General features: G+C 42.6%; 1 protein-coding gene across 10 annotated transcripts in view; it reads right to left on the reverse strand.

Annotated features, from left to right (window-relative positions):
- VIT (vitrin) overlaps window positions 1-25,677 on the reverse strand; it is a 54,619-nt gene that overhangs the window by 14,467 nt on the left and 14,475 nt on the right. For 2 of the 10 annotated variants that reach the window (XM_042022001.1, XM_042021998.1), the window contains exons 3-13: window positions 24,174-24,239; window positions 23,045-23,201; window positions 21,027-21,160; window positions 16,814-16,891; window positions 13,526-13,606; window positions 11,560-11,760; window positions 11,018-11,068; window positions 6,263-6,301; window positions 6,105-6,161; window positions 5,435-5,497; window positions 2,611-2,658 (exon numbers count right to left, since the gene is read on the reverse strand). In XM_042022001.1, the coding sequence (XP_041877935.1) occupies window positions 2,611-2,658; window positions 5,435-5,497; window positions 6,105-6,161; window positions 6,263-6,301; window positions 11,018-11,068; window positions 11,560-11,760; window positions 13,526-13,606; window positions 16,814-16,891; window positions 21,027-21,160; window positions 23,045-23,201; window positions 24,174-24,239 (975 nt within the window). The remainder of the gene's footprint in view (window positions 1-2,610; window positions 2,659-5,434; window positions 5,498-6,104; window positions 6,162-6,262; window positions 6,302-11,017; window positions 11,069-11,559; window positions 11,761-13,525; window positions 13,607-16,813; window positions 16,892-21,026; window positions 21,161-23,044; window positions 23,202-24,173; window positions 24,240-25,677) is intronic. The other 8 variants (XM_042022005.1, XM_042022000.1, XM_042022007.1 and 5 more) reach the window with 6 other exon arrangements.

Raw genomic sequence — 25,677 nt, forward strand, 5'->3', positions numbered from 1 at the left:
CATGGGAGCCCATGGGGCCACCTCTGCGTGAAGTAGGCAAAGGGCACAGAGTTGCCCTACTTTGTTTACGGCAAGAGTTGGCGATTGCTTTGTGTGTTTTGTTTGAGAATTTCTCTGCTATGTCTGGCCAGGTTAGGAGAGCCCCAGGGCTGGTGTTGCTTTTTGTCACTGTGTATGTGGTGCCTGCAGACCTGCATGCAGCCCCTCTGTGCTCCTGCCCAAACTTTGGACAGGATACTTTCTGGACTGGGAGTAGGAGCTCTCCACCCATCCTGGCACTGGCTCTTGTGACAGAAATGCCTCTCTCCCACAGTTAGTGGAGCTGGCCCTCTTGTGCCAGAGCAGGCTGGATGCATTCAAAAGTGGGCTGGCAAGCCAGGCACTGACTGGCTTCATCTGTCGTGGCTGGAGCTTTTGTCCAGCACATTGCTGGCTTGTGCCTCTTGTCTTGCACACTGGGGATGAGCTTCCAGGCAAGGAACAGGGAAGAGTGCACCTGGTGTTGTGTATTTGCCCGTGGGAGCTCATTTGGAAGGGGGCAACACCACCAGGGAGAGGCAGAGTGGTGGTGCTGGGCCAGCGCTGCCTGAGGCTCGCCACTTGTTCCTGACTGAGGAAAAATGATGTGAAACAGGGGTGACACCAAACAGTTCTGTCCAGTGATATCTGCTGCAGGAAACATTTTTGACCTCTCTCAGGCCTGAAAGTCTTGCTGACAGGGACCAAACCTGCCTTTGAAGGAAGGTAAAGCTTGTGCAGGTTTATGGTTAGTTTATCTGATGTGGAAGTTAAAGGCAACATGACTTGGCAATGCATAGCCTCTTTTTGTCAACCACATGGATGACAATGATTGGTTTTTTTCTTCAAAACCTGAAATAGTCACCAACCTGCCGTCCTGGCTGTGTATATTCCAGTACAGGCTTTAAATACACAGGCACATAATAGTTCCACAGCAACAGACCAAAGCCACGCTTCATCCTGCAGCCTGCACACACATACCTCACATGTGCCAGCTTGGTGTCCCATATGTGCAGTTCCCCCCCCACGTTGCCTTATTTGCAGAACAGAAAGTAGGTGGATTTAACACAGTAGTGAAATTAGAAATTAACGTGTGCCATCCATTTTAGCAACTAAATTGTATATGAAAGATAATTCATAGTTAGCTATTTGCCTCATGCATTCATCTGCATCCTATAAAATCCATATTCTTTTCCCAGCTGACATTAGCTTTATCACTGTGGTAAAAACTCAAGTGTAGGCAGTGCAGCATTTCTCATTTTTATTTGCCAGTGCAATTATCAGTTCTTGAAGGTTGTGGGTCAGCTGGCTGATTTGTGCTTAGTAGAACAATAAGGTCACCCACCAAATACTCTTCCCCAACTAATTGGGAAGGTGGTCAGTCTCCATGGGCCTCCCTGTTCTGCCAGTCCAATTTAATGTTGGTATTGCCATGGGAATTTCAACTTGCTGCATGGGCAGTCTACGCTGTGCTAATTAAAGTTCCCTTCACTGATTGTTACAGCTGTCCACACTGATTAAACTTCCCATTCGTTTAAGTAAGACAGCAGCGACTACATCCACGCCAGAAACTACTCCTTTGAAGTGACAATCTGAATTCATCAGACTTTATCACACTAGTCTATGCTGGCCCTTCAGTTGCTGAGAAACTATTAATACAACGTCCCTTCCCCCATGCCCAGTCTTTCATTGCATTTAATGCAATCTGTGGTTTTCTGCCTTAAAAGATCCCTCTGTACCCTGGCCCTCATGCAGTAGCTTTTCCTGAATAAGCACACTAATGGCTTTGAAGTAAGAAGAGTGTTCAAGGGAATAGTCTTTACAAGGGCCACCAGCACAGCCCTCTCCAGCAACAAAACTGGTGGTGGGGAAGACCTCTTACATTGGATACAGGCCCCTTGTAAGAGGGAGAACACCAGGTCATGAATTGGTCTGTATCTTGCGTGATTGCGTGTGAATTGGTCTGCTTTTAATGTTCCCAAGGAAGGGGAGCTGTTAAACATGTAGAATTTGCAGTTGGGAATAGCGCCTGAATAAGGGTTGCACAAGCCTTGGTCTTGTACTTCACCAGTACTCATAAAAATATTCTTATCTCCATATTGTCAGTTTTTAAGGCTAAAATGTCTGAAAATTTCAATGATGTTAATTATTCTTTGCATTTGACTTAAACCCCCCTTTTCTTATCTGAATGTCTCCCCTAAGTACACTGGCATCAGAATAATCTGTCATGTTCTTCACTGATTGCAGCTCTAAACTGTGATCTCAGCTGTGGCATTCCCAAAATACCTTCTCATTTACAAATGGATTTCAGTAGCTAGAACCCCTTTCTGTAGTGTAGCTGCCAACTCTTTCCAGAGCTCATGTCTTCTGCTCCTGCTTTAAGCAGGAACTCAAGACTGATGAAAGCGCAGAATAATCTACTAAGATGTAAACAACATACCTTATTTATAATTTTAAATGGTGCAATTACTTCTTAAAAGGAGATTGTTATCACCAGTGTCATGGGCTTGACGAATAAATAGATTTAGCTTTTCCCATGTGTGATAGAAACCACTTATTCCCAGACTAGTTACTAGATGCTTTAATATTTACCTGTGTAAAAAAGGTTCAGTCCAGGTTTCCATGAGTCTGTTTCCATTGCTTTCACACATGAAAGAGAAAAAAGTACTATTACTGGTAATAGTGAAAATACTAGAGATTACAAAGTTCTGACTCAATTTAGAAAGGTCAGTTCAGACAATAACTTACATGAACAACTTAGGAGCTGAGAAAATCAGTAAACCTGGGAACCTTTATGTGCACATTTCAAGCCATAATTAAGAGCCTTGTATCACTGCCCTCAGAGCACTAACGTTTTTTAAGGTTTTAAATATACCTCTTTGGATCTGTTTTGGTCTTGTTCCTCTAAATTGCATTGGTGCTGAGGCACTGACCTCAGTATACTTTTGTTTGGTTTAGGTTGTTTTTCACTGAAAATCTGCAAGTACCTCTCACCTACAGATTTCTCTATCCCCTCAGCCCATCCAAACACAAGGAAGTTGTCTAAAAATTGCTTGCCACTTATTAGGCATGGATAACTTCATCAAAATTGCTGCCCTTATAAATAAAGCCCAAAATGTCTTTGTTTTTGGAACCTGCTGAAAGATGTTCCCAAAAAGTGATGCTTTGCTCTGGATTGCAGCCAGATGAATGCCCTTGCAGCTGACTAGGACAGAAACAGTTCTGGGGAATCCCAGGAGTAGCAGACTTAGCTCTATCGAAGACCCAATAGGCTGCACAGAGCTGGTGGGATAGCTGGCTGCAAATATGCAAAATATACAGCTTTTTGAGTGACCTGGTAGTCCAGGCAAAAGCTCTATTTTTTGCATGTAGTCCTAGACATATAATGAAGAAAGCTGTCAAAAAAATGCATATCTGAAAGTGAAATTACTATTTTTTTAGCTAGGGCTTTTTCTTGCTCATTTGTAGATGCCCATAGGTAAAAAGGATTGATTTTTAAAATACTCCAACACTGGTCTCTTTAAAAAAAAGAAAAACACCACCACCAAAACTCTTCAGTAAAATTGCCTTGAAAAACATGCTTGAAAGCTAAGTGAGTATGGGATTCCAGGAGTTAATGTGCATTGCACAAGTAACTGGTGTGTTGGGGCAGGTGTTTTCCCAGCACACTCTTTTGGTAACCTGAGCCGATGAGAGGAAGTTCCTTGACATCACAGCCAAACCCTCAGAACTGATCGCTGCTGTTTGCACACACTTGGTGGGATCAAGAAGAACAACCTGCCTTTCCAAAAAAGCAAGGACTTACTCAGGAATTTTCCTTTGACTGTTAGAAAAATTTGCTGCTTGAGAGCAACACATCTGAGCTGCCACATTCTGGACTGAAAAAAGGATCAGGACTTATTAGGATTACAGCAACTATGTGTTTGTATTTCTTTTCCTTCTTGTTCTGTGATCAAGAAAAGAGAATAATTTGTTATGGGAAATGTGTGCTTTGTAATCACTTTAGGGTGACCTTGAGGTGCCTAAGCAATTAGGTGGGGTCAAACACTGACTTTGATTTAAGTAAGACTCAGCAGTATTCTTCTGTTTTTCTGACAAAGATTTGGCTAGCCTGAGAATTAGCCAGTACATCCTTTGGTATGGACAAAAAAGTATGAGAAAGACAAACATAGATGGAAAACAGAAGGAAGAGAAGGAGATTGAAATGAGGAGGAGTTGAAAAGTGAAGGAATGGAGTATGTCTTTGGACAAGTGCATTTTAAATATGCTGCAACTAGATCAGTGACAAATTGACATTTTGACTGGGAGATTGCTGGGTTGAATTACTTGGCTGGAATTATCTGGAAATACCTACTGCATAATAACATCCTCTAACCTCAGTGTGAATGACCACTTGGCTCTTCCTGCCACAATACTCCTCCTGTGATTCCCAGTTCTCACCAAAGCCCTCAGGGCCCAGGGACACCTTCATCTGCTGGAGTCTCTCCCTCCCCAGTGGGTTTGGTTGCCCATGCCAGAGGTCAGCACTAGGACAGAACAGCACTTGCCTTGGCCAGGGCTGTGTGTGAGAAAGGGCTGTGGGAAGCCTCCGTGGGACAGCACAGAGGTGCACACCCTAGGCCTAGTCCTGTGCCTTGCTATCTTGACCCAGACCTTGCCTTGCTTACCTAGTGCCCTGCCTCATTGCTGGGGACGTGCCTGGCAGCCTGGGCTGTCGGGTCATCCTGGGAACCCCCACTGGACCTGCTCTGCTGCTGCTGTTGGGGCTTTGTGGGCCTGCGGCCTCGGTGCAGCCCTGCACGCCTTGCTGCCACCCCGGCTCCCATCCCTCACCCCAGCCTGGGTGCTCTCAGACAAAGTCTGTCTCTGAGAAACTCTGCTGTCCATCAAGGGAGAGTCAGTGTTTGGTATGTGTGCTGGGAGCTCTGGAGCCCCTGGGAAGTTGTTGGAGGCCTTGCAAAGTGCCTACTGACTGGGCTGCTTGCTGGGGAAGGATCAATTGCACTTCCAGGAAGAGAGAACAGTACAGGTGATGTTTCTACCCTCAGTATTAAAAGCAACCTCTACTTTCACTGTCAGCCTAGAGGTTTCTGGGAACCACAGGAACAGAAGATTTAGCTCTATCGAAGACCTGATAGGCTGCAAGAGCTGTTTGTTTGTTTCTTGTAAAGTGTTTTTAAAGAAAAATTGAAAACACTTTGTAGATGTTGATCCCCACGGTCTGAAACAACTGGTCACCAGTGACTGAGCTTTTCTTTGCCTTTCCCTTTCAGGAAGCTGCTAGTTGGCATTCTGTGCATGAATCTTGCCCTGCTCCTCCAGGATGCAGGAAAACAATGTGCAGTACAAGGGCTAGTTTGGGGTTGCTGAAACTATGAAAGAGAGTGGAAAATTTGCTGCTAGCAGTCTTGCTCACCCAGGTGGGCTGGAGAGCTGGCAGCCCTCTGGAAGGTGGCAACAGGCTCTTGGCGCTGAACACCTGCATGATCCAACAGAGAAGCAAGAGTTAAGTAGATACCAGTGGATGCCAGTGGGCAAGAAGACAGAAGCGTCATCACAAGGGATGCAGTGGCCCCAAATTGTCTTTCTGCACATTTTCAAACCACACAAAAAAGGAAGATGGAAACTATGAATTAATAATAAAAGAAAAAGGACTGAAAGAGGCTGGCAAAAGAGTTTAAATGTTAGTAGGGGCTGCACAGGGAAGCTATTATCTGGTGCACTGGAACATCCTGGGATGCTGACTGTGCTTAGGGCCTGTGAACTGGGTCAGACCACAGTCCTGCCAACTTCCACAGACACAACGTTCGCCTCTCATTTTGCAACAGCAAATATTATAAAAGACCTCTATAAATGATTTTGGACTACTGTTTTGAGAACAATTCCATGTTTAATCAATCTTGTTTACTTTTCTCTGTAAAAATTACACTATTGTCACACAATGACCACTGTGATATCTTCTCTCACTGCATCCTGCTATGAACATGGTTAGGAGGGAGAAACAGTGCATTACTGCATGACTCGGTAGATGTAAGAGGTAGAAATATCTGTGGGGAGGAAATAAAGGAGGATTGTAATGCCTTTACCTGTATTGTGTCGTAAAATATTGCTGTTACTTGCAGAGGTGGAAGTGCCCCTGAATGCTTTGAAAATATTGTATTGGTTAGCACATGGAACTTAAACACAAGATTTTCTAGTATTTGAGCAGTACAAATCTACTGGTTGTTGTTAATTTAAAACATACCTGTATTCTGTCCTCTTCCTTGTGCAGCCTGAACCTGTCCTAAGTAGACATCAAAATGGAAATTGTGATTTATACCATGTTTGGTTCAGGACTGCTCCTACCTAGCTTTTTCACGTAGTCTCACTTTAGCTGTCAGAGTTAATGGTTCATATATAAAGCTGTCATTAACAGACTTTCTCAGATGTTAACTGTATATTTTGAGCCTGCTTAAAAAAGGATTGTCATGCTCTGTCATACAGATTAGCCTTGTTAATGTTCCTTTCAGTTATGGATGTTACTTATAAAGGTCTCTGGTCTGCATTTGAAAGATCTGCAGTTACTTCTGTGGTTTGCTTTCCCTTGTAATTTTTTTTCTCTCACTGACATTGATGATCTGTGTTTATTTCAGTACCATCCAATTGTCCTGGTTGTGTGAAGAAGGTTTTAACCCCAACCCCAAAACAACCCCCCAGACCAGATACTACCCTTTCTGCAGGGATTAAGTGGATATGAGCAAGCAGGCAGACTGTAAGTGATGAGAAAATGGAAAAATAATGTGGGAGAATTCATGTGTCTGACATGTCTTCTACATGAAAGGCTTTTTTTAAGGTGATTGGGTTATTAAATTCCCATTGTTCAAAAATACTAAAGGCTCAAAGCATTTGCAGATGAAAACCATGTCTTTAATCATGCCTTTCATTTCATTAATTATTCTTAAGAAGCCTGTTAACAAACTTATCCTATAACAAGCCTTTATTCATTAGTTTTCCCAGAAACATTAATTCGAAAGCCCGGTGAAATCGGTGGGAATGTTCTAGCTGGCTCTGTGAACACTGGACAGGGGCCCGGGAGGTTATTTTATCAATAGATGTCATCAATGAGACCATTTTGAAGGGTTGTCTCAGAAAACAGGAATGGCTGCTCCTTGGGAACTTGACATTGCAAAATTAGGTGACAGTAAGTAGCTTGTGTTTGACCCAAACTTGAACCTTCCAGGCCTCTAGAAGCCCTTTGATGGGATTTCTAGGAGCTGTTCTGAGAGACCTTGTAAACTCCAGATGCCAAAGAGATCCTGTTTATGGGAGTAACAGGCTCATCTGCCAAAACTGGCAAGGCTTTTAAACTCTAAGCTTGTAAGGCTCCAGATGGACCACAGATATACCAGGCTGAGTATTCAGATTTCAGAGGGAAAAATCTGTGTGTGCAGCAGTCAGTGTTGCATGGGATTGTGCAGGGCAGGCTTTACACACAGGAGATCAGTATGTGCCAAAGTGGTGGTAAAAATTAACTCTGAGTCTCAGAGCTCCCCTTGTTTCATGTTTGCCATGACTGAGCCCCAATGTGTATCTAACACTCTTTACAAGGTCAGTAGAAACAGAGTACAAGAGGGTAAAAGAGAGATTACCTCAGTATCCAAGTATTTTATGCCACTTTTAAATTTTAATTGAATGTTAGCAATGTGGATTTCTCTCTATGCACCTTTTGACTGTGCTGGGCTGTGGGGCTGCTCCCTCCTGCTGTACCTCCCAATGGCACATTACCCCTATCCCTGCAATAAGCTGGTTTCTGCCATGCTTTTGTTGGCTAGGACAAACATGGTGGTGGTAGAGGAAGAAAGGTTGGAATTGCTCTTCCAGGTTGCAAGGCTTGTTCTTCCTTCAAATCTGAGATGCCAGGGAGGCTGTGACATGTGAATATGTGTTCATTGGAACAGAGCTCTGTGCAAGCTGGAGGCCAACCAGGCTAGGAGGAGTCTGTAACAAACTGGGGATGGACAGTCACCAGGCAAATCCCAAGAACCAGGTCAAAAATCAAAGGAGTGGAGCTGAGAAATCTTGGTTGGGAGCATGTGCTGTGGTGAGCAGGGAGGTATGGAGGCTGGAAAGGATGGGAACAGCAGTTTACATGCAGTTTAGAGTGAACCTTGTAAATAATGAGAACTGATTTGAGGAGAAAAGCGGCTACTCTGTGCACAAAACATACCTGCCCATCTGCAACTTGGCCAGCACCCTTGACGGGTTAAGTAGTCAGGGAGAACTTGGGGAGAAAGGCAGCATTCAAAACCAAGCGCCAGCTGTTCTCCCTGGTGCCAGGATGGAATGTTTGTCCAGTGCTTCCGGAAGGCATGAGCCCTGCTGGTCTTCCTGCTGGAGAAGAGCTTTCAATGCCCTCTCTAGCACTTACACTACTCTTGTCTCATGTCTTTTCAATACTTTTCTGTTTACTACCCTTTTAAGTCACAGCTGTGGATGGAAGCTGTGTAGTGTACCGTGGTAGGCAGTGCCCACCTTAGAGTCCCTGTCTGAAAAGAGATGCAGCCATTGAACCCATCTAGACACAGAGGGCAGGAGAGCACCTCACCTGAGGATGCCCAGACAATCGCTGCCTGATGCTTGGTTGCCAGCTCAGTGCTTCAACATGGCACCAAGGGTCATGACACGGCTTACGACCACAGTGTTCACAGAAGCACTGGATTTGGTCCCAGTCCTCATCTAGGGTCCAAGCTGCTGGGCAAGAAAGGATTACTTGAAGAGCTGGGATGGGAGAGAACAAGTGAGCTTGTGGCCCTTGGGAGTGTGCTGGACTAACTGCTGTTGGACAGAAGCAGAAGCCCTAGTAGGGCAGGTAGGAACTATTGTCATATGGCACACTAGTCACATCAGTGTTTTTTCGTTTAGAAATTTTGCCACATCAAGTCTTTGAAGCAGGGGTCCTGCAATGGAGCAGAGTTGCCATTATTTTTCCTGTTACTCTGTCTTTGACAAACAGAAGATAAAGGGGAAAGAATAGCAAGAACTAGGTCAGGAGTTTTGCCCCTGCTCTCATGCTCTAATCTGCAAGTCTTGCTTTCCTTTTTGCTCCTGTGAGCTATTCCCAGTACCAGTGGCTGGAAATGGAAACGTTATGTTCATTCTGACTGTGCTCTACTTCATAGATATTTACTTTTGAGGCGTCTTTTGCAGGCAAACTACCAATGCACAGTGAGAGGTAGATCTGTGAGTCTCTGTGAGCCAAGATGGACAGGAGACATTTGATTCTGTCAAGCCAAACTCTGGTTAAGACCAACGACATCATCAGAAACTCTGGTCTGAATAATAGCAGGGGTCCTAAACACCCCTCAGACAGAAAAATTGATAAACTACTTTATGTATGGTCATCACATCAAATCTGTATTTGTACTTTCTGTATTTTTTTCTTTATCCAGCTCTTTCAGAATCAAGAAGAGGTCAGGAGAATTCAGGAAGCCAGATATCAGGTACAGACATGCTGGACGTAGTCCTAGAAAGGAAGTCTGTGAAATCAGAAGTGGTCTCCACCACTCCAGCTCAAAAAACCATGTTCTTAGCTCTGATCACTTTAATATTTTGGGAATTAATTTTTGCTTAGAACTTCAGTAAAGAAAATTGTGAAGAAAGATGGATCCAAATTACAATTAAGTGACCACTGAAAGAATTGGAAAATTTGAGAGGTTTTTTTTTGGTTTGGGATCATTGGTTGGTTTTTCGTTTTGTTTGGGATTTTTTTTCAATTTTTTGACTAAATGATTTGTCTTATTAAAGACAAATACAACCTTCCCACTGATTTCAGCATTGCCAAAACTTTACTCTCAACATGCATCTCCTCCTGGCTGGGGAAACTCAAGTTTTCCTAATTGCTAGTAAAGACAGTAAGGGCCTCCTCTGTGCTCAGCCTGTGGGAATAGGAAATAGGAAAGAAAGCAACAAGCAGAACCAAGTTTACAGGCACATTAGGTACTGAATGATGCAGATTTCCACAGAATTTAAACCCCTTTGAATTGTGTGGTCACTTCTGTAAACCCTGCCATGCACATACCTACCTGCACATTTGACTTGATAAGATTAACCCCTCCAGCCCCTGCCTTTATTCTGCACTCACAACTAAATTTGACTTAATTATGCTTCCCTTCAAGACCTGAATTACTCGAAAGATACTTGCCCTGCCATGTTCTTGGCTCTGAACTACTTGGCAGTGGGAATGACTGCAGCAATGTATGTGAGAGCAAAGCTGAATTGAAAGCACTCAGAAATAGCTATGGAGCATGAATCCTAATGATGGCCCAGTTGCCTTTTTACTCAAAAGTAATCATATCCCAATGCTGAGAACCTTTCAAACAGTTGAAAATATTCTCCTTTTCTTGACTGCACAGCTGAGCAATTGCGCACTGTATGGGAAAACACCTCTATATACTTGTATTGCAGGCTTTGGGCTGGATTGGGAGCAGACTCCTGGACTGAGATGCAGAGCTCTGAGCAGCCGCTATTCTGCTGTCAATAGCAAGTGGCAAGCCAGGAATAACATCACATGTATGCCAGGCTCAGAACCACAGCTGGAGGTTTTTGAGAGAAGAGTGGTTTAACGTATGTCAGCATTTCAGAGCTTTCAGCCCTAAGCTTAGATGGCTGTGCAGCCCTCTGCATTGTGTATTTTACAACTAAATCAAGTCTCCCTTCGAAAGAGTATGACAGAAGGAAGTAATAGGAAAACATGATTCAAACAGCAGAATCTTTGTCTCAAGTTTTGCAAAACCCAGCTTTTGTCACTACTGAAATGGGCAGATACTCACTAGAAAGGCTTCCTCAGAACTGTGGGTGATCAGCATCTTTGACATTCAGGCCATGCGTCTGGTTTTCAGTTTAAATCCAGGCTTGGATTCAGACATTGAGTTTGCTGAGGCTTGAAAGGTTATTGAATCATTTCTGCCCTAAAATACACTGTGCTGCATGCCTTGTGGCATACTTACTTCACCATACTTACTTGCTGCTGCAGCTACCACAGATGCATACGCTGGGTGGACACTGCTAGAACCTAAAAATAAGAGATTTTAATTTTCAGCTATTGAAGCAAAACCCCACAATGCTAATGTCTAATAATAAATGAAGAAGGAAAGATTAGGGAAAATCAGGTGTGCAAAAAATATATGAGAATTTAATCTTTAAAATTCAAAAGCTGTTACAAAAAATATATTACAGCTTTAATCTATTGAAAGTTATCACAAAAGTAATCTAAAATGAGTCTTCACCTATGTGTTGAACTCTCAGTCTAGACATGAGAATCAAAGAACTATTTATTGACTTCTATACCTGAAAATCATCACAGCATTTGGTGATGGAGAGCTTACTCTCACATTAATTGGTCTGCTGGACTTAGATATTTTTTCCACTCCTAGTATTTCTATACTGAATTACCGAACTAATGATCCTCTGAGTCATGGTATATCCAGCTGTATGTCTCGTTCCTTAAATTTTAGGAAAGCTGTCAGTCCAGAGGAAAGCAATGCAAACATCCATGCTACTGACCCATATCTCTGACCCTGTGCAGTCCAGGTCTAGTCTTGGCTGCAGCTGCTGTGGTTCTGGTTGCTGCAGGTGTCTTGGTTGGCTGTGGCATTGTGGTGGAAGGATCTGTCGTCGTGGTCATTGGCGTGGGGGTTGTGGTGGCCATTTGTGTGGCTGGAGTCGGCACTGGAGTTGTCTGATTCTCTTTGCGGACTGTGTCCCCTGTAGGAACATTGACACTGTCACTGTGGCTGGATGTGTGACAGGTATGGAAGCAGCAGCAGCACTCAGTGTTTAAGGCAACCCAGAAATTGGCATTCTCTTCAGGATACCTACAAGCATCCTCATCTGTGGAGCCATTAGTGCCTTCATTGCTGTGGGGGTGTGTAGTGCAGGTGCCTGTGTGACGCTCTGCTCTCAGAGGGTGCTCACAACAGCCTGTTGAGGCATTGATGTTTGCCCTACACTTTTCTGCTTTGGCCAGGAACACTCATCAAACTGACAGATGTCTCAGACCTATGAAATGGTTCAACAAGCCAGTTGCAGTTTCTGTTTTGGCGTCATCTTTTCTCAGTGTAATTAAGCACTTAGAAGGTCCATATAAATGGAAATCAGCTGGCATCTGGTAGTAAAGATGGCCAATCTGAGTCATAGACCAGAATAAAATTGCAGCAATGAAATGTTTTTGACAGAAAGAAAGCTTTCAGATAAAGGTGATTTGGGGGAGTGGGTCAGAGCCAGAGCAGGGAGCGTTAGGGCTTTGGCTGAGGGGAGTGGGGGAGAGCGCCACCTGGAAGGTGCCAATCTCATCTAAGTTTGACTCATCTCACAGTTGCTACTACTTTTAAAATGTATCATCTGTTGTGAGAACAGTGACAATTCTAGTCGCAAAATATGCATCCTAAATAGCCGTACAAAGAATTGTCAACATGCTTAGGTTCTTCCAAGTCATTGTCTCAAAAAAGGGTCTTCACTGTTATCTTCTCTATCTAGTTACAAAAAGCCTGCCCTAAAATATCTTCCATGTTAACCTTGGTCTCGTTCTTTCCTCCCTGCCCATAGCCCTAGGGATGGCCTGACGCACTGTCTACATTGAAAGGGAATGGTGTGCACTCTATTCACTGCTGCACGACACAAGCTTGTATTTTATTGCTATTTCTGGATGTTCTCCTTTTGGAAGGCACCATTGTGAAACTGTCTGGTGGATTAATTATCACCTAATGTTAGGCAGTGAAAAACTCAGATCTCAGAGAGTTTTAATGGAATAATGCTGAAAGAGGGCTCAGAAGAAAAGCAAAACAACTCAACTGAAAAAATCAGCATGAATGGCTCTTTTTGGGCTGAACAGTACACTCTCCATGAAACTGTGCTAAAAGAAAGAAAACAGAGGGCACAGTGAGTCTTCCCCTGTGATCCTGTGCTGCTGGAGTAGGGAACAGACATGTTGGCCAGCTTTATACCCCAGTCTGTGAGGAGCAAGGAAGCTGGAAGCTAACAGTATTAGCAGAAAACCTGAGGAAGCAGCATAGTAAGAGCACAGAAAAGCTGTTGCCTTGGTGCATGCTGGCTGGGTTTCTCATGGATTCTTTAACACAAGATGAGGGCTCTCAAGGGGTAGCTCTTCCCAGTGCTCCTGCGGGCAGGGTACCCATCTCTTTCACAGTATCTTCAAGGGGTTTGCAGGACACGTGCCCTGCATACGAGATTGCCGAGAGTCATAATGCAAGATTTTCAAGTTCACAAAACCTGAACTCACCCAAAGCACAAGCAGAGATTAAACTCTGTGGGTGCCCTCTTCTCTGAATTGGCAGAAGTCCTTCAAGTACCATTGCAGGTTGGTTTGGTGGGAAAGGGGCTGTGGGGAGGAGGTTGGATGGGGGAGGTAAAGCTGTCTGTGTAACCAGTGTCAAAATTCTTCCTGTAAGCACCTGCTGGCAGATTAGGTGGGTTGGATCCTGTAAAGAGCATCAAGATCTCCAACCCTTACCTTCTTCCAATGCTTTTTCTGATGTGTTAGCGGTGTCTGCACTCTTCATACCTTTTAGGTCTTGCTCTGGCTTTTTAGGCTCTGAAGCAAAATTGAGCACATTAGAAAAGGCAGCTCTGTAAGAAAATAGTTTCAAGTCTCCCATTTAGAGATTTTCAGTCCCCAAAGGAAGGCATCCCATCACATGCCATTAGGTGGGTCAGTCAGTCCAATCAGAGCTTTATCACCTACTGAGAAAAAGCGACAACTAGAGAGTAGTCACCCCCTATCTTTTGTGCCAAATTTAGGCATGGAGTTTGCCACTAGTAAGCCAATACTCATAAGATTTAGTGCATTGTATTTTTTCCTCTGAGTAGTAGCATGTTCTGAGAACCAGGGTCATGATGTGTGTACGTTGTTTGGGAAATACTAGCTAATGTGCAATATTTCAGTCACTAATTCATTTTCAGATGTATTTCTTTCTTGCCTGACATTTTGAGATCATTATGGGGCCAAGTCCTGAATGCCATAGACTGGCTTAGAAGGAAAAGGGAGATTTTTTGGTTCTTTTTTTATTTCTAAGACCCAGAGATATCAACATACTTGGAATACTTATTACTTATATTATTTACTGCTACCTCACAAAAAAACCTGCTTCTGCTTTTTTATCTGGCTGAGTGCTGGATGATTTTCACCTTCCTTTTTTTGTTTTTTTTTTTTTTTATTCTCTACCTCTTTTGGCAGCATTGAACTATTTGAGAATTTACTCCAGTGTCAATGTTTTCCTAAAAATTTGTACTGTTTTTACTAAACATCTTTTAATTGTTTTGAGCAGCTGTGAAGACCTACAATTTTGGGAAGGCTTTTCTTGCTGTGCCCAGCATTTGAGAAGTGCTGTAACCAGCAGGAACATTTGAAGAAATGTCAGGCACTATGAATCTCTGGCATCTCTGGGATGAGGACTAAAATTGCATCTCTGACAGCTGATCAGGTATGAAGCAGGATTTTTTTGTTAATCTGACAGCAGTGAATGTAATACTCAAAGGACTCAAAGGCCTTTGCCTCCTACAGATAATGGATTTAAGTATCAAAGTGAACAGTGTGGTCTCTGTAATTTAAATTAGAAGAAAAAAGTTGGGTTTTTTTATTTTAAAAAGTAAGTAGGAAATTCTCTTTCACAGGATGGCCCTGGCAGTGTATTACAGAGATTTTTATCTTAAAGACAAGCTGTTTGTAACGGAGAACAGCTGAGATGGCTGAGCTGAGGTGGCAGATCTAAAGAGGCCTGACAGGGCCAAGTAGGGCTTGGGGAAGATAGATTGTGACCATCAGATATCTTTGCTACCTGTGGGACAGGGCTGGGCAAAATCAGACAGTGTCATTGGGTTTGATATAAGAGTTTCTTGCTCCTCTGAAAATCCTGGGCTTTCTCTGCATGAATGCATGTCTTTGTTGTTAGGATCCTGGCATTTTCATTCACATTATTTGATTCAAGAACAAAATGAAGACTTGTGTCTTTGGTTTGCTGCAGGAACAGGCTCCTGGTTATTTTTTTTGTGTGACAGAACCCTGACTTGATGATGCTCCCCATTTCTACACTGATTCTTACATTATGTGGCTTTTAGCACTGGTGGAAGACATTATTGCTTACAGCCTGCTGAGCTCAATCCTGGCTGTGATTGTCTCTGGTCTGCTGTGAAATGTTTGGGCTCATATTTTAAGTGTGGCTACACTTGGGAATGATGAGTTGTGATTTTAGTAAACATTTCTCAGAAAAAGTCAAGATTCCTAAGGTATTGCCCTCCCTTCTAGCGCTGCATAATATTTGGGTCAAGTAATTTCTGCATATGTAGTCAAGAAATACAGAAGTCTGTACCTATTTGATTGTAAATTCAAAGGTATTACAAACTAAAGGCATACAATTGAGCGACGCATATTCAGTCCGAACAACCACAGCTTTGAGGTTTAAATTTGCCTTTGTTCAAGAGAAAATATAAAGACAGAGGGCACTGAAGCTGGTGAAGGAGTTGGAGCACACGTCTTAGGAAGAGCAGCTGAAGGAACTGAGGTGTTTTATCCTAGGGAAAACCCCTAAGGCTCAGAGGGGACTTAATGGCTCTCTACAAGTATCTGAAAGGAGTTTGTAGTGAGGTGGGGGTCAGTCAAGAGGAAATGGCCTCCAAGGAAATTGCTCCAAGGGAGGTTTAGATTGGATATTAGGGAGAATTTCTTCATGGAAAGTGTTGTCAAGCATTGGAACAGGCTGTCCAGGGAAGTGATGGTGTTACCATCCCTGGGAATATTTGAAAGACATGTAGATGTGGCACTTAAGGACATGGTTATGATGGACTTGGCAGTGCTGGATTGTACATAATGACCTTTTCTGACCTCAATGATTCTATGATTCTGTGATGAAAGGGGTCTGTACTTTTCTTGAAGGACCCAACAGTAATGTACAGGAGAAGAGTAGTCTCCAAGTAACCTCTCTGTGGCCTTGAATGAATGCACCCAATGCCAGGCATTTGAGTTCATGGAGAAGATACAGCACATTTCCTTATACCACAGCTCACAGTGGATATGCTCAGGAAGGCTCAGGCTCAGCAATCAGCAAAAGGACTGTGTAAGGGAAGTGCACTGTAGTATGGGACATTGATTTTCTTTTTGTTTGCACCCCCAGGGAAAAGTCTGAGCCTTACAGAGCTGTAACACAGAGCAAAACCAAGTGTCATTTCAGCAAAAAGGCAATCCATGTGCACTTGAATATCAACTACCCACCAGCGTGAAACTTGATCAAAGACCTCTGAAAACAACTAAATTATTTAAACTGAGTCTTATAGAGTAGGATGCTGACTAAAATGATTACCAGAGTAGTTCTTTATTGTGGCATTCTTAGTTAAGCTGCTGTGCATTACCATCCCTGTCATTTGTATTATATTACTATTTAATATTATACTCTCAGCACTGAATATCCCAAGAGATAACATGAATAACATTAGGAGGAAGCCAACGAGATAACCTCAAGTGCTTTCATATAACCAGTACAACATCATATTCAGTAACTGATCTAAAGCAAGGGGGAAACTGTTGGGAAACGAAGTCTGCAAAACATGGTGTGACCAAAAAAAAGAAATTGTCTGAGATGGTTTCCATATGCTTAAGATAAAAAAATACCGTAAGTGATTTGGATGATGTACTAATGGGTGCATGAACATCTGCCTCTGAATAGTTATATCTTTGTATTATACAACTGAGAAGCTACGACAGAGAGTTGTGAATGGATGTAAGGGAAAGTCTGTCATGAGTACTTGCCTGATTTAACTGTTGTACTTTTTGATGAAGAATATTCAAGAGTTGTTGGATATGTCACACCTTTTCTTGGCTTGCCCTCTACAAAAAAAAAAAAAAAGTATTAGAAGGCATCACAAAATACTCTTCTTGATAAAATTCTCATCTAACATAGGCATTCAGAATTAGATCCCTCTTCTTTACTGCCCAACTTATTTTCATGAAGATTTCTTTCATCTGATGGCAGAATCTCAAAACCATATCACTAAAAATATCAGTGCCTAAATCCAGCATCATAAAAAAAGAGTTAGAAAGCATGAAAACACAGTACTGGGGAGGATTTGCAGAGGTCAGTTAGTTCATTCTTTTGCTCTCAAATGATATTAAGCACAGGGGGACCATTCCTGAAGGACATCTGTATAACTTCTGATTAAACCCACAGCTTCCCTAGGCAGCCTTCTCCAGTGCCTGACTATGCAGTTGACTTGGAAAGCATGTTTGATATGGGATTCATTTCATCACGCACACAGCATTCTTCTCTGACCTCACTTCTGCAAGATGCCGTTTTTGGCAACAGTCTTTTGCAGTAATAACAGTGAGAGAAGGCTGTGCTTGTGTGTGGGAACATATGGTACCTATATTTAGATCTAAAATGAGAGTCCTGACTTGAAACAATGAGGTATGTTTCCCAGTTAAGCTTTAAACCACAAATCTTTTTAGTGCCAGAGCAGATGCTAACTCTGTTGGTACATGTGGCCATGCAATTCCATCTCTTGGGACAGTTTTTGTACTCACATACATCGCTGAATTAAAAGTGTTGCAGAGAAGCCCAGCAGGGAAGACTGCTTTGGCCTCTAGGAGTTGATGGATGTAGGTCTTCCGGACCCTGGTGAGTGTGTCTGCGAGATGCTGTGCTGTGTCATGTATCTGGACCAGCTCTGGTGAGACCTACCTCTGCCTCCTGCAAAACCTGAGTCATGATGACCTCTCCTCTATTCCCTTGGGGGATTCTTTAAGGAGGTATATATGGCACTGAAAGCATGTCAGTTGTCATCCTGTGTGATTAATCCAGGGACCAACAGCACTAAACAGAGTTAATTCCTACAGACTGAGCCACTCCTGGGAACTGGGGGCTGTTTTCCCCATGATGGCACACAAAGAAAGGTGTATGCTAGAGGAACTCTAATGAGCAGAGATGTCCATGGAGCTGGAGAGTCCGTCTTTTGTCCCTTTTCATGTCTCTATCTCCTTTGTTTTGCTCCTCTCTAAAATTCTAGTTGTCATTACAAAACCATAGATAAAGAGCTTAGAGTTACTAAGGAGTAGTGATGTAAGAAGTTATTCCATTTCTCATTTACAGTGATATAAACTGAGAGCAGCTCCACTAATGTCAACGCCGATCCACCAAGGACCAGAGCTGGCAAGTTAGCATGCATGGACAAACTGGAAAGAGCTTCCTTCTCGCCCTCTGGGCTTCTCTCATGGAAGCTGGTGTAAGTGAAGGGCAGCAGGTTTTTATATCTACTAACCCCTGAGCTAAAACTGGGATCAGGAGCCAAGAAGGACTAGGGAGATCTTCTAATTCAGTAGAAAGACAGAAAAGTTACAGGATCACAGATGATTTCTAAATGCTTTCCTTTATCCCCAACAGTGGATGAGTTGTCAGTATTGAGCAGTTGATACATGGATGCAGCAGTAGCTTGATAATCTGATCTTAATTTGGAATATTTCTGTGCTAATCTGATTTCTAATGCAAACCTGAAGCCTGCTTCTGTGAAAATACACCTGCTAGGGTGGGCAGGCTGGATTCTGGGTTTTTTGATCAACAGCAATTTGCATCCCATATGTGACCAAGAGGTAGACTTGTGGCCTGACCTGAATGTGGCCCTGCTCTCTGGGGCAATGGTAATATGTCTTTTTCACTACTGGAAAAAAACTACATCTAGGTTGGAGTTTGCTTAACATACTTGAAAGTGTGTTTTCATGTGGGCTGAAAACACCAGCTTTGGCCATTGAAATACAACGTGGTGGCTGCTGTAGTGCAGTGGTTGCTCACCCACTCAGTTATCTGTGACTAGCAAACCCAGAAGTTCAGGACTATTTTCTTAACCCACTAGCTGCAAAACTCCCACTAAACTGAATGGAGTCATTCAACTGAGTGCGGAGGCATCTCAGTGCTTGAAAGTGAACACCAAGGTATTTGCATACCTCCTGGTGTGCTGGCTGCTTTAATCCCAGAGGACAGACCTCCTTCTCCACTGCCCCTAAATCATGCCACTTTATTTCCTGGGTCCCCCAAGGATTCCTCTTCTGCGCTCTTTTGTATGCATGTTCATTCACAATTTAAACATCGGTGACAATATCCTAACTAGGAATAAACTGTTGGCACATTCCCAGGGTGCCGTGTTGCATACAGGTCTGGTCTGCTGAAAGAGAATTCAGCTGGAGAATAGGGAACTCAGTTCTAAAGCTCTAAAGCTGTCCTGAAATTAATGCCTTAGGTGATTTTATATTTTTATTGGGGAATGTTTTATGCAACTCTGGCTTTTTATGACTCATAATCACAAAAAATCCATCCCCAGCTCTTCTCTTTCTGAGAAGAAGATCTGTATGCATTCAGCCTCAGGCTGCTAAGTAGCACAACCTTCCTGGGTTTTAGTCTTCTAAATTTCTCTAAAATTCTAAATTTCTCACGTTTTCAGTAGGTATAGTGAAAGTTTTCTTCCTATTCACATATAAAATATGATATATATGTTATATGATATACTAAATATACATTTGAGCGAGTTTATAAACTAAGAGTTCTGCTGTCATCAATGAGAGCACTCAGTGTGCATAGAATTAAGTGCATGGGGGACAAATTTCATCACGCCTGCACATACCCAGGTTTCTCATCATCTCCTTTTATATACTCCTTCAACTGTCTCTTGTACCTTCTTTCCTAGTGTCTCATTATTTAAGAATAAAGTTTTATTATCATAAATCAAAAATCCCTACCGTTTCATGGAAGAATTTCTACAGTTTTATGGGATAACAACTGAGCAGCTGTTGAGGTAAAAAAAAAAAAAAATCCTATTTCCCGTTTATGTACCAGAATTACAATGTGCTTTTTGTTGGAGAAAAAAACTGCAACAAGTACAAGCAGAAATTCAGCTACTCGAGGAAGTTCCCGCTCATCCAAAGTAAATCCTTCTCATAATATGGTGTACCCATGGCAGACTACTTTTAAAAAGTGCATCCAAATACATAAGTGCAAAATCAAGATGACTGTTTTGGTCAGTTTCTGAGACCTCCTTTGCTGTCCACAAATTTTCACATGAAAAGCACATTATTTTTAGTAGATATTCAGTTGCTTGAGCTGTTGATTTTTCCAGGAATGATATAGTTAACTAACACCAATTGGTTGTACCTATCTTAAACCTCCGAAAGTGCAGACCAGCAAGAACTGGTCCAGTGTTAGATTTAGAATTTTAATGTAAAGCAAGGTCAAGCAAACCCTCTTTCACACAGAATGAGTGCAAGTGGATTTAAGATAATCTGAAGTTGGGGTAAAGGGGATCTAATCTGCAAAAAAAATTTTTTTAAATCTCTGCATTTTGTTGGTAAATGAAAGTGGGTTACCATATATACTATGGGGGGGAAAAAGGAATGCATTAAATTAAGATGGATTTACCTGCACTGATTAGATATCAAAACTGTTTGGCTAACAGAGAGTTCCTGACGTACTTGGGATGCATCAATCAAATTGCTTAATACAGGGTTAGCATACATACAGTAGGGCTATATGGGGTTTGACATGTCTGAAGCCACTTCAGGAGATGCAAACTCAGATGCAGGCTGAGGATGCTTCAAATGGCCAAAAGGCCTTTCAGGTCCCTCGGCAGCACTGCTTACCAGGGTGCAAAATTTATACATCAATAGCTGGAGTTAAGGTGCCTTCCAAGACTCATTCCAGAACAGCCTTTGCTCCTGCAGTGGGCTCAGACCTGCACTGGGCTGAGCTGAGCCCACTGCTGGCAGGATGCATGTCTCTTTGCAGGTTATATGGAAAGCTCAGAACAAGAAGTGTCTCAAATGCACTATTCCTGCCAAAGCTAGGCGGGGTGGGCCTGTGGTGACTAACAAGGTCTGTAAAATGAGAGGCTGCTTCCACCTCTGCCCATTGCTGCCCAGCAATCAGTGGTTGGGAGCAGGTGGGGAGGGCAGGTGGCTCCAGTGCCCCACCCCAGAATGGTACCTGACACGAGGAAGGACTCCCTCCAGCGTGGCAGTGACAGGGACCGGACACCATTGGAGAAGCTCCCGCGGTAACCAGAGTGCCCGGCGACTTTCTGGACAAGGATCTTCCCACCTGTGTTGTCAATGATACCACTGCAAGGAGGAAATACAGTGTCTCAAGGCAGAAATTCCGCAAAAAACTTCAAAACTTTTCTACAATGCAAGAGGTATGAAGTGTTTCCTTTTACCTTTAAACCAGGTGTAGTGGTGGGGCTGTGATGCTACTACTAAGTCTGCTGCTAAGAAATATTTGTGCTCTTCCCACACAGAAGAGCAGTTTGTTGCTAAGAGCTGTCAGGATCTCTTTGCTCTTCCCAGTGATCTACTGGTCTGCTGTTTAAGCTTGACCTAGTTGCACACAAGAAAAAGCCCCTGCCTTCGTTAAAATTCCTGCAAGCTTGATTGAATGACTGAAGATACAGGCAGAGGTACTCAGAGGAGGTTTCAGGCCAGCCATGTGACAGAATGTGTTTTCTTTGAGTTTCAGTATGTGTTTTCTGCAAAAACCCAAGGCTGTTCCTGACCTCAGCCTGGAGTAAACTGGACACAATATTGCTGGAAGCTGTAGAAGACCTGGCAGACTCCAGGTGTGGTGCACGTCAAGTGGTGCTTACCACGTGCTGTAACATGTACCTCAAGACAAATGGAAAATCTTCAGTGTATGCAACCTGCTCTGGCGTCACTAGAATAGCAGGTCAACCTGGAAGCAACCGTGACTGTAGGGGAGATGTAGGGCTGGCAGTAATGACCAGGCAGGAAAATAAGTACTGGGCAACAAACAGGGTTGAAGAGCATGTTAGAGGTGTAGTTTTCTCTGATAATTGCGAGAAGCTGCTGTTAAAATAAATGTCTGGAGAAGAAATTCCCTGTCTGTGGAACTGCAACACTTCAGTTAATAAGGCCAAAACCAGCTGGCAAATGAGAAAAACTGAAACCCTCACTGTAACAATACAGCCAGCCAGGCTACAGGGAGATTGCAGTTGCTACCAGTATTTTTTAACGTCCCTTTGGGACTAATTCTGAATGCCAAGACAATTTCCAGTGTGCACTAGTATCTGACGGAGGAGTTTGCCGTCGGAAAGCCGGTCCCCTGGCAGTCATCTCCCCAGCGAGGGCTGAGCGGGCACAGCTGCCAGGAGGTGGCAGCCCTGTGCACACACAGGCACCTCAACCTAAGTGCTGAGCAGTGCAGAGGCAAGGGGTGAAGTCCCAAAGCCTTAACTATCCACCCCACTTTACCCGAGATGCCAGGTATTTCACAGAACTGGAAGCACAGCAGTAGCTCCAATAACTCCGAACTAAGTCAAGCTGTCAATCAGGCTTTATAACTTCTTGCTGCATTTTCAGCTGAATACATCCTGCCTCTGCATCCCGCCTCCGAGTGCGGTGTGTTTTGATAGTGCAGTTATCCTCCATTAGAATTTTATGCACATTTTTGCATGGCTAATAAAACTCTGAAAAACTTGTGCTACAAAATTTATGTTACTCACTTCCTCCTGCAGTGTCCTTTTATGTGGCAGGAGAGCACATTACTCAGTCTTTGATGTCAAGGACAGTTAAATTCAAACCCAGAGAAACAAACCAATCCCAGAAGTATGAGAGTTATATGTATTCATCACTGGTGATATACCTATTTTTTCTGAAGATTTATTAGTAGTAGCAGCTCCATCTCTTCTTCCACTTGAATAATAATAGTACAATAGTAATTTGTTATGCATGAATGAGAGATCTGGAAATCTCAAGCCATTTCTCCAAAGGTGAGACACTTCTTCAAACACAACTAATTTCTATAGGAATACAGGATTGACAGCACTTTTTAAGAATAGATCCATTCCATCACACATGGTCTTTCTCTCAGGTTTTCTACAGCAGCCTGCAATCAAACCTACAAGGAAGTAAAGAATTTGAAAAGTCGAAAGCACCCTACACCGAGATGACAGTTTTGTCTGAGTGCCTCGCTCATTTCAACTCACTCACCTGTGAATTGCAGCATTACAGACACTGGAAAAAGAAGCATAAATGTCTGTGCCATAAACACGGTATTTTACATCTTGACATCCAGGAGGGCATTTTGCAATGAATTCTGGATTGATTATCTTCCCCGCCTTGACATCACAATCAATCTGGGGTACATCTGTGAATGCAAAATCTTGATAAAGTCAGATTGAATGTTTTCATAGCTGAGTGATCTTGCCATGAAACAGTGAGTAACTGAGTGACAGGGATGCCCTCCTCTTAAGCCTTCATTTCAATAGTTTTGGGATACAAGACATCTGTGTCTTCTGCATCTGCAACATAACACATAATAACCGCTGTACCAAGGGATGTGGCAGTAACTAAGGATGGAATAAGGAAGCCTGTGGATATTTCTGACCTTCAGAATTGTTTGCTTCTCTGAAGGAAATATCTGTTATGACACTTTGCTGGAGAGAGAAAGAAGTGTAGTCACCCAGCCTGTGGTTAACACGTGGGAAGGAGGGGGTAGGGATGCTTCCCAAGCCTCCCGCTGTGCTCATGTAGCTCTGTGCCATCTATAATGTCAGGCTGCAGTCACAGCCCATTATCTTGCCCTTAATTTTTAAAACTTTTTGCTGGGTACAATTTACTTTGAACAAGGGGTTTAAGTGTGCATTTACAACCTCGCAGCAGGCTTGTTTGTCAGCTACATGAGCAAAATAATCTGCAGACAGAATGGTCCTGCAGTAGTATAGCTGAAATTTAAACATCCTAGTGCACAGACATGCACCACTTGTCTCACACTAATCAGCTACATATGCTTCGTGTTAAAGCTGGTTCATTTAATGTATTTCTCTCTCTCTCTCTCTCTGTGAAAACATTAGTGCTTGCTTTGATTCTTGTGTGGTACCTAATGACCTATGAAGATACATTTTAGTAGTGAATTACAAAATTTTCCTTTTATATATGTTAAGTGATGCACACTTTACTTAGTGATTTGTTTTCAATAAAAGAATCTTTTAGCTAAAATATGCCATTCACTCCAGACAATTGTGAAGAGTTACCAGAATATAATCTCACTTTGCACCTTTCTTATGCATTATTACACGTCTGCTGTAAAAGAGCCAAAAATTCTACTGAGACCACTTACATAGCTTAGCCTTTTTTGTCTTCTTTGTGGCATCCTTGGCTGTGTATGTACATGTAAGAAACACACCTAGAAAAAACAAAGATAGTATCAGGAAAAAGGAGGACTATCAACATCAGCTGCCACAACCTCCTGTGCATGAGATTTCTCAAATTTGAATCAACAGGTTGAAAACCTGAAATAGGAGTTTTTTCAGCCACATCTAGTTTTCTACTTGGTGGTTAACTTTGCAGTCATGATGGCATCTACTGTGGGGAAGTTCTTTGAAGGGGATTAAAGATCAGTTCAGTTCACATATTCATCTGTGGAACTCACTGTCTAAAGATGCCATGGAGTCCATGTGGTCCAGAAAACCACAAAAGTATTTCCGCAAGCAGTGGGAACTCTTTGTAATTGGTGTGATAGGAATGTTAATGAAACAATGTGCTCTGTGCATAAAGCAGCCGGGAAGCTCGGGAGTGAAAGATTCTTCTTAACAGCCCTTTGGGAAAGTTACCCTGTAATTTTGTGTTGCAATGTTTCACTCGCTGGTGGCAGCAGGTGTGGGATACTGGGCAGCATTACAGACTGTATGAGCTTCTAGGGTGGCATGTCCCAGTATCCTGTCACAGCAAGGGCACTCATTTTCTTCAGTAAGCAGGATAATGATTTGAAAAGTGTAGTAGTAAAAGAGACATATGCTGTTAGATTAAAAGATACATCCCTATAAATGCATGTAGCTTACTTGTTATGTTCGCTTGCTAAGTGATGACATACAGAACCTCCTTATCCTCTGGGCTTATTTTATAAGCACTGTATTATGGATAATTGATAACTTCATTACAAATATATTGACTTTCATATTCACCTTTCCCTTCTCTGAGCTTTCAAAGTGAATTGAAACTCTCTATGATGTGATCTAAGATGATCCTTTTGTCATTTCTTAAGATAATCTTAATAGAATATGCAACAGAATTAATTTCTTTCTTTTATGCTCTTCTCCCCCTAGACTGATTGCAGAGTTTATAGAGTTTATCACACCTAGAACTTGCTCAAAAGCAAAAGCAGTCTCACACTGTCTGAAGTGATAGTGCGTAGATGCAGTATTGGGGCCTTTTGTCAGTGGTGCAGTTGTGTAACCAGGGCAAAATTGTAGTTAAAAAAAAAAGAATGCATGAGTGGAAAATAAAATGCAATATCTCAACTAATTGGAATGTTATACCATAATATAATGTGGAGAAATTAATCTGGTAATTTATGTAGAAAAACTACATAGATTGCTATGAATTTGAACTAAGAACAACTGTCCTGACAGACTTGAGGATAACAGCTAGAGGGAATATTGTCTGGGAATGTCACAACCAGAGTGTTCATGTAAGATGAAATGCAAGTTCTGGAGTTTCTACATGCTCCCAAAAAGTGAGACCCCGACTGCCAGGGGAAAGAAAATAAGACACATTTATAACCTTTTGGTACCATCTTGTTCATGGAAAGAGCAAGAACAGGGAGAATTTAAACACTTGATTTT

The sequence above is a fragment of the Corvus kubaryi genome, unplaced genomic scaffold (genome assembly GCF_017639235.1).
Source record: "Corvus kubaryi isolate FWS band 111438036 unplaced genomic scaffold, C.kubaryi_AGA036_p1.0 37184, whole genome shotgun sequence".
NCBI classification, from domain to species: Eukaryota; Metazoa; Chordata; class Aves; order Passeriformes; family Corvidae; genus Corvus; species Corvus kubaryi.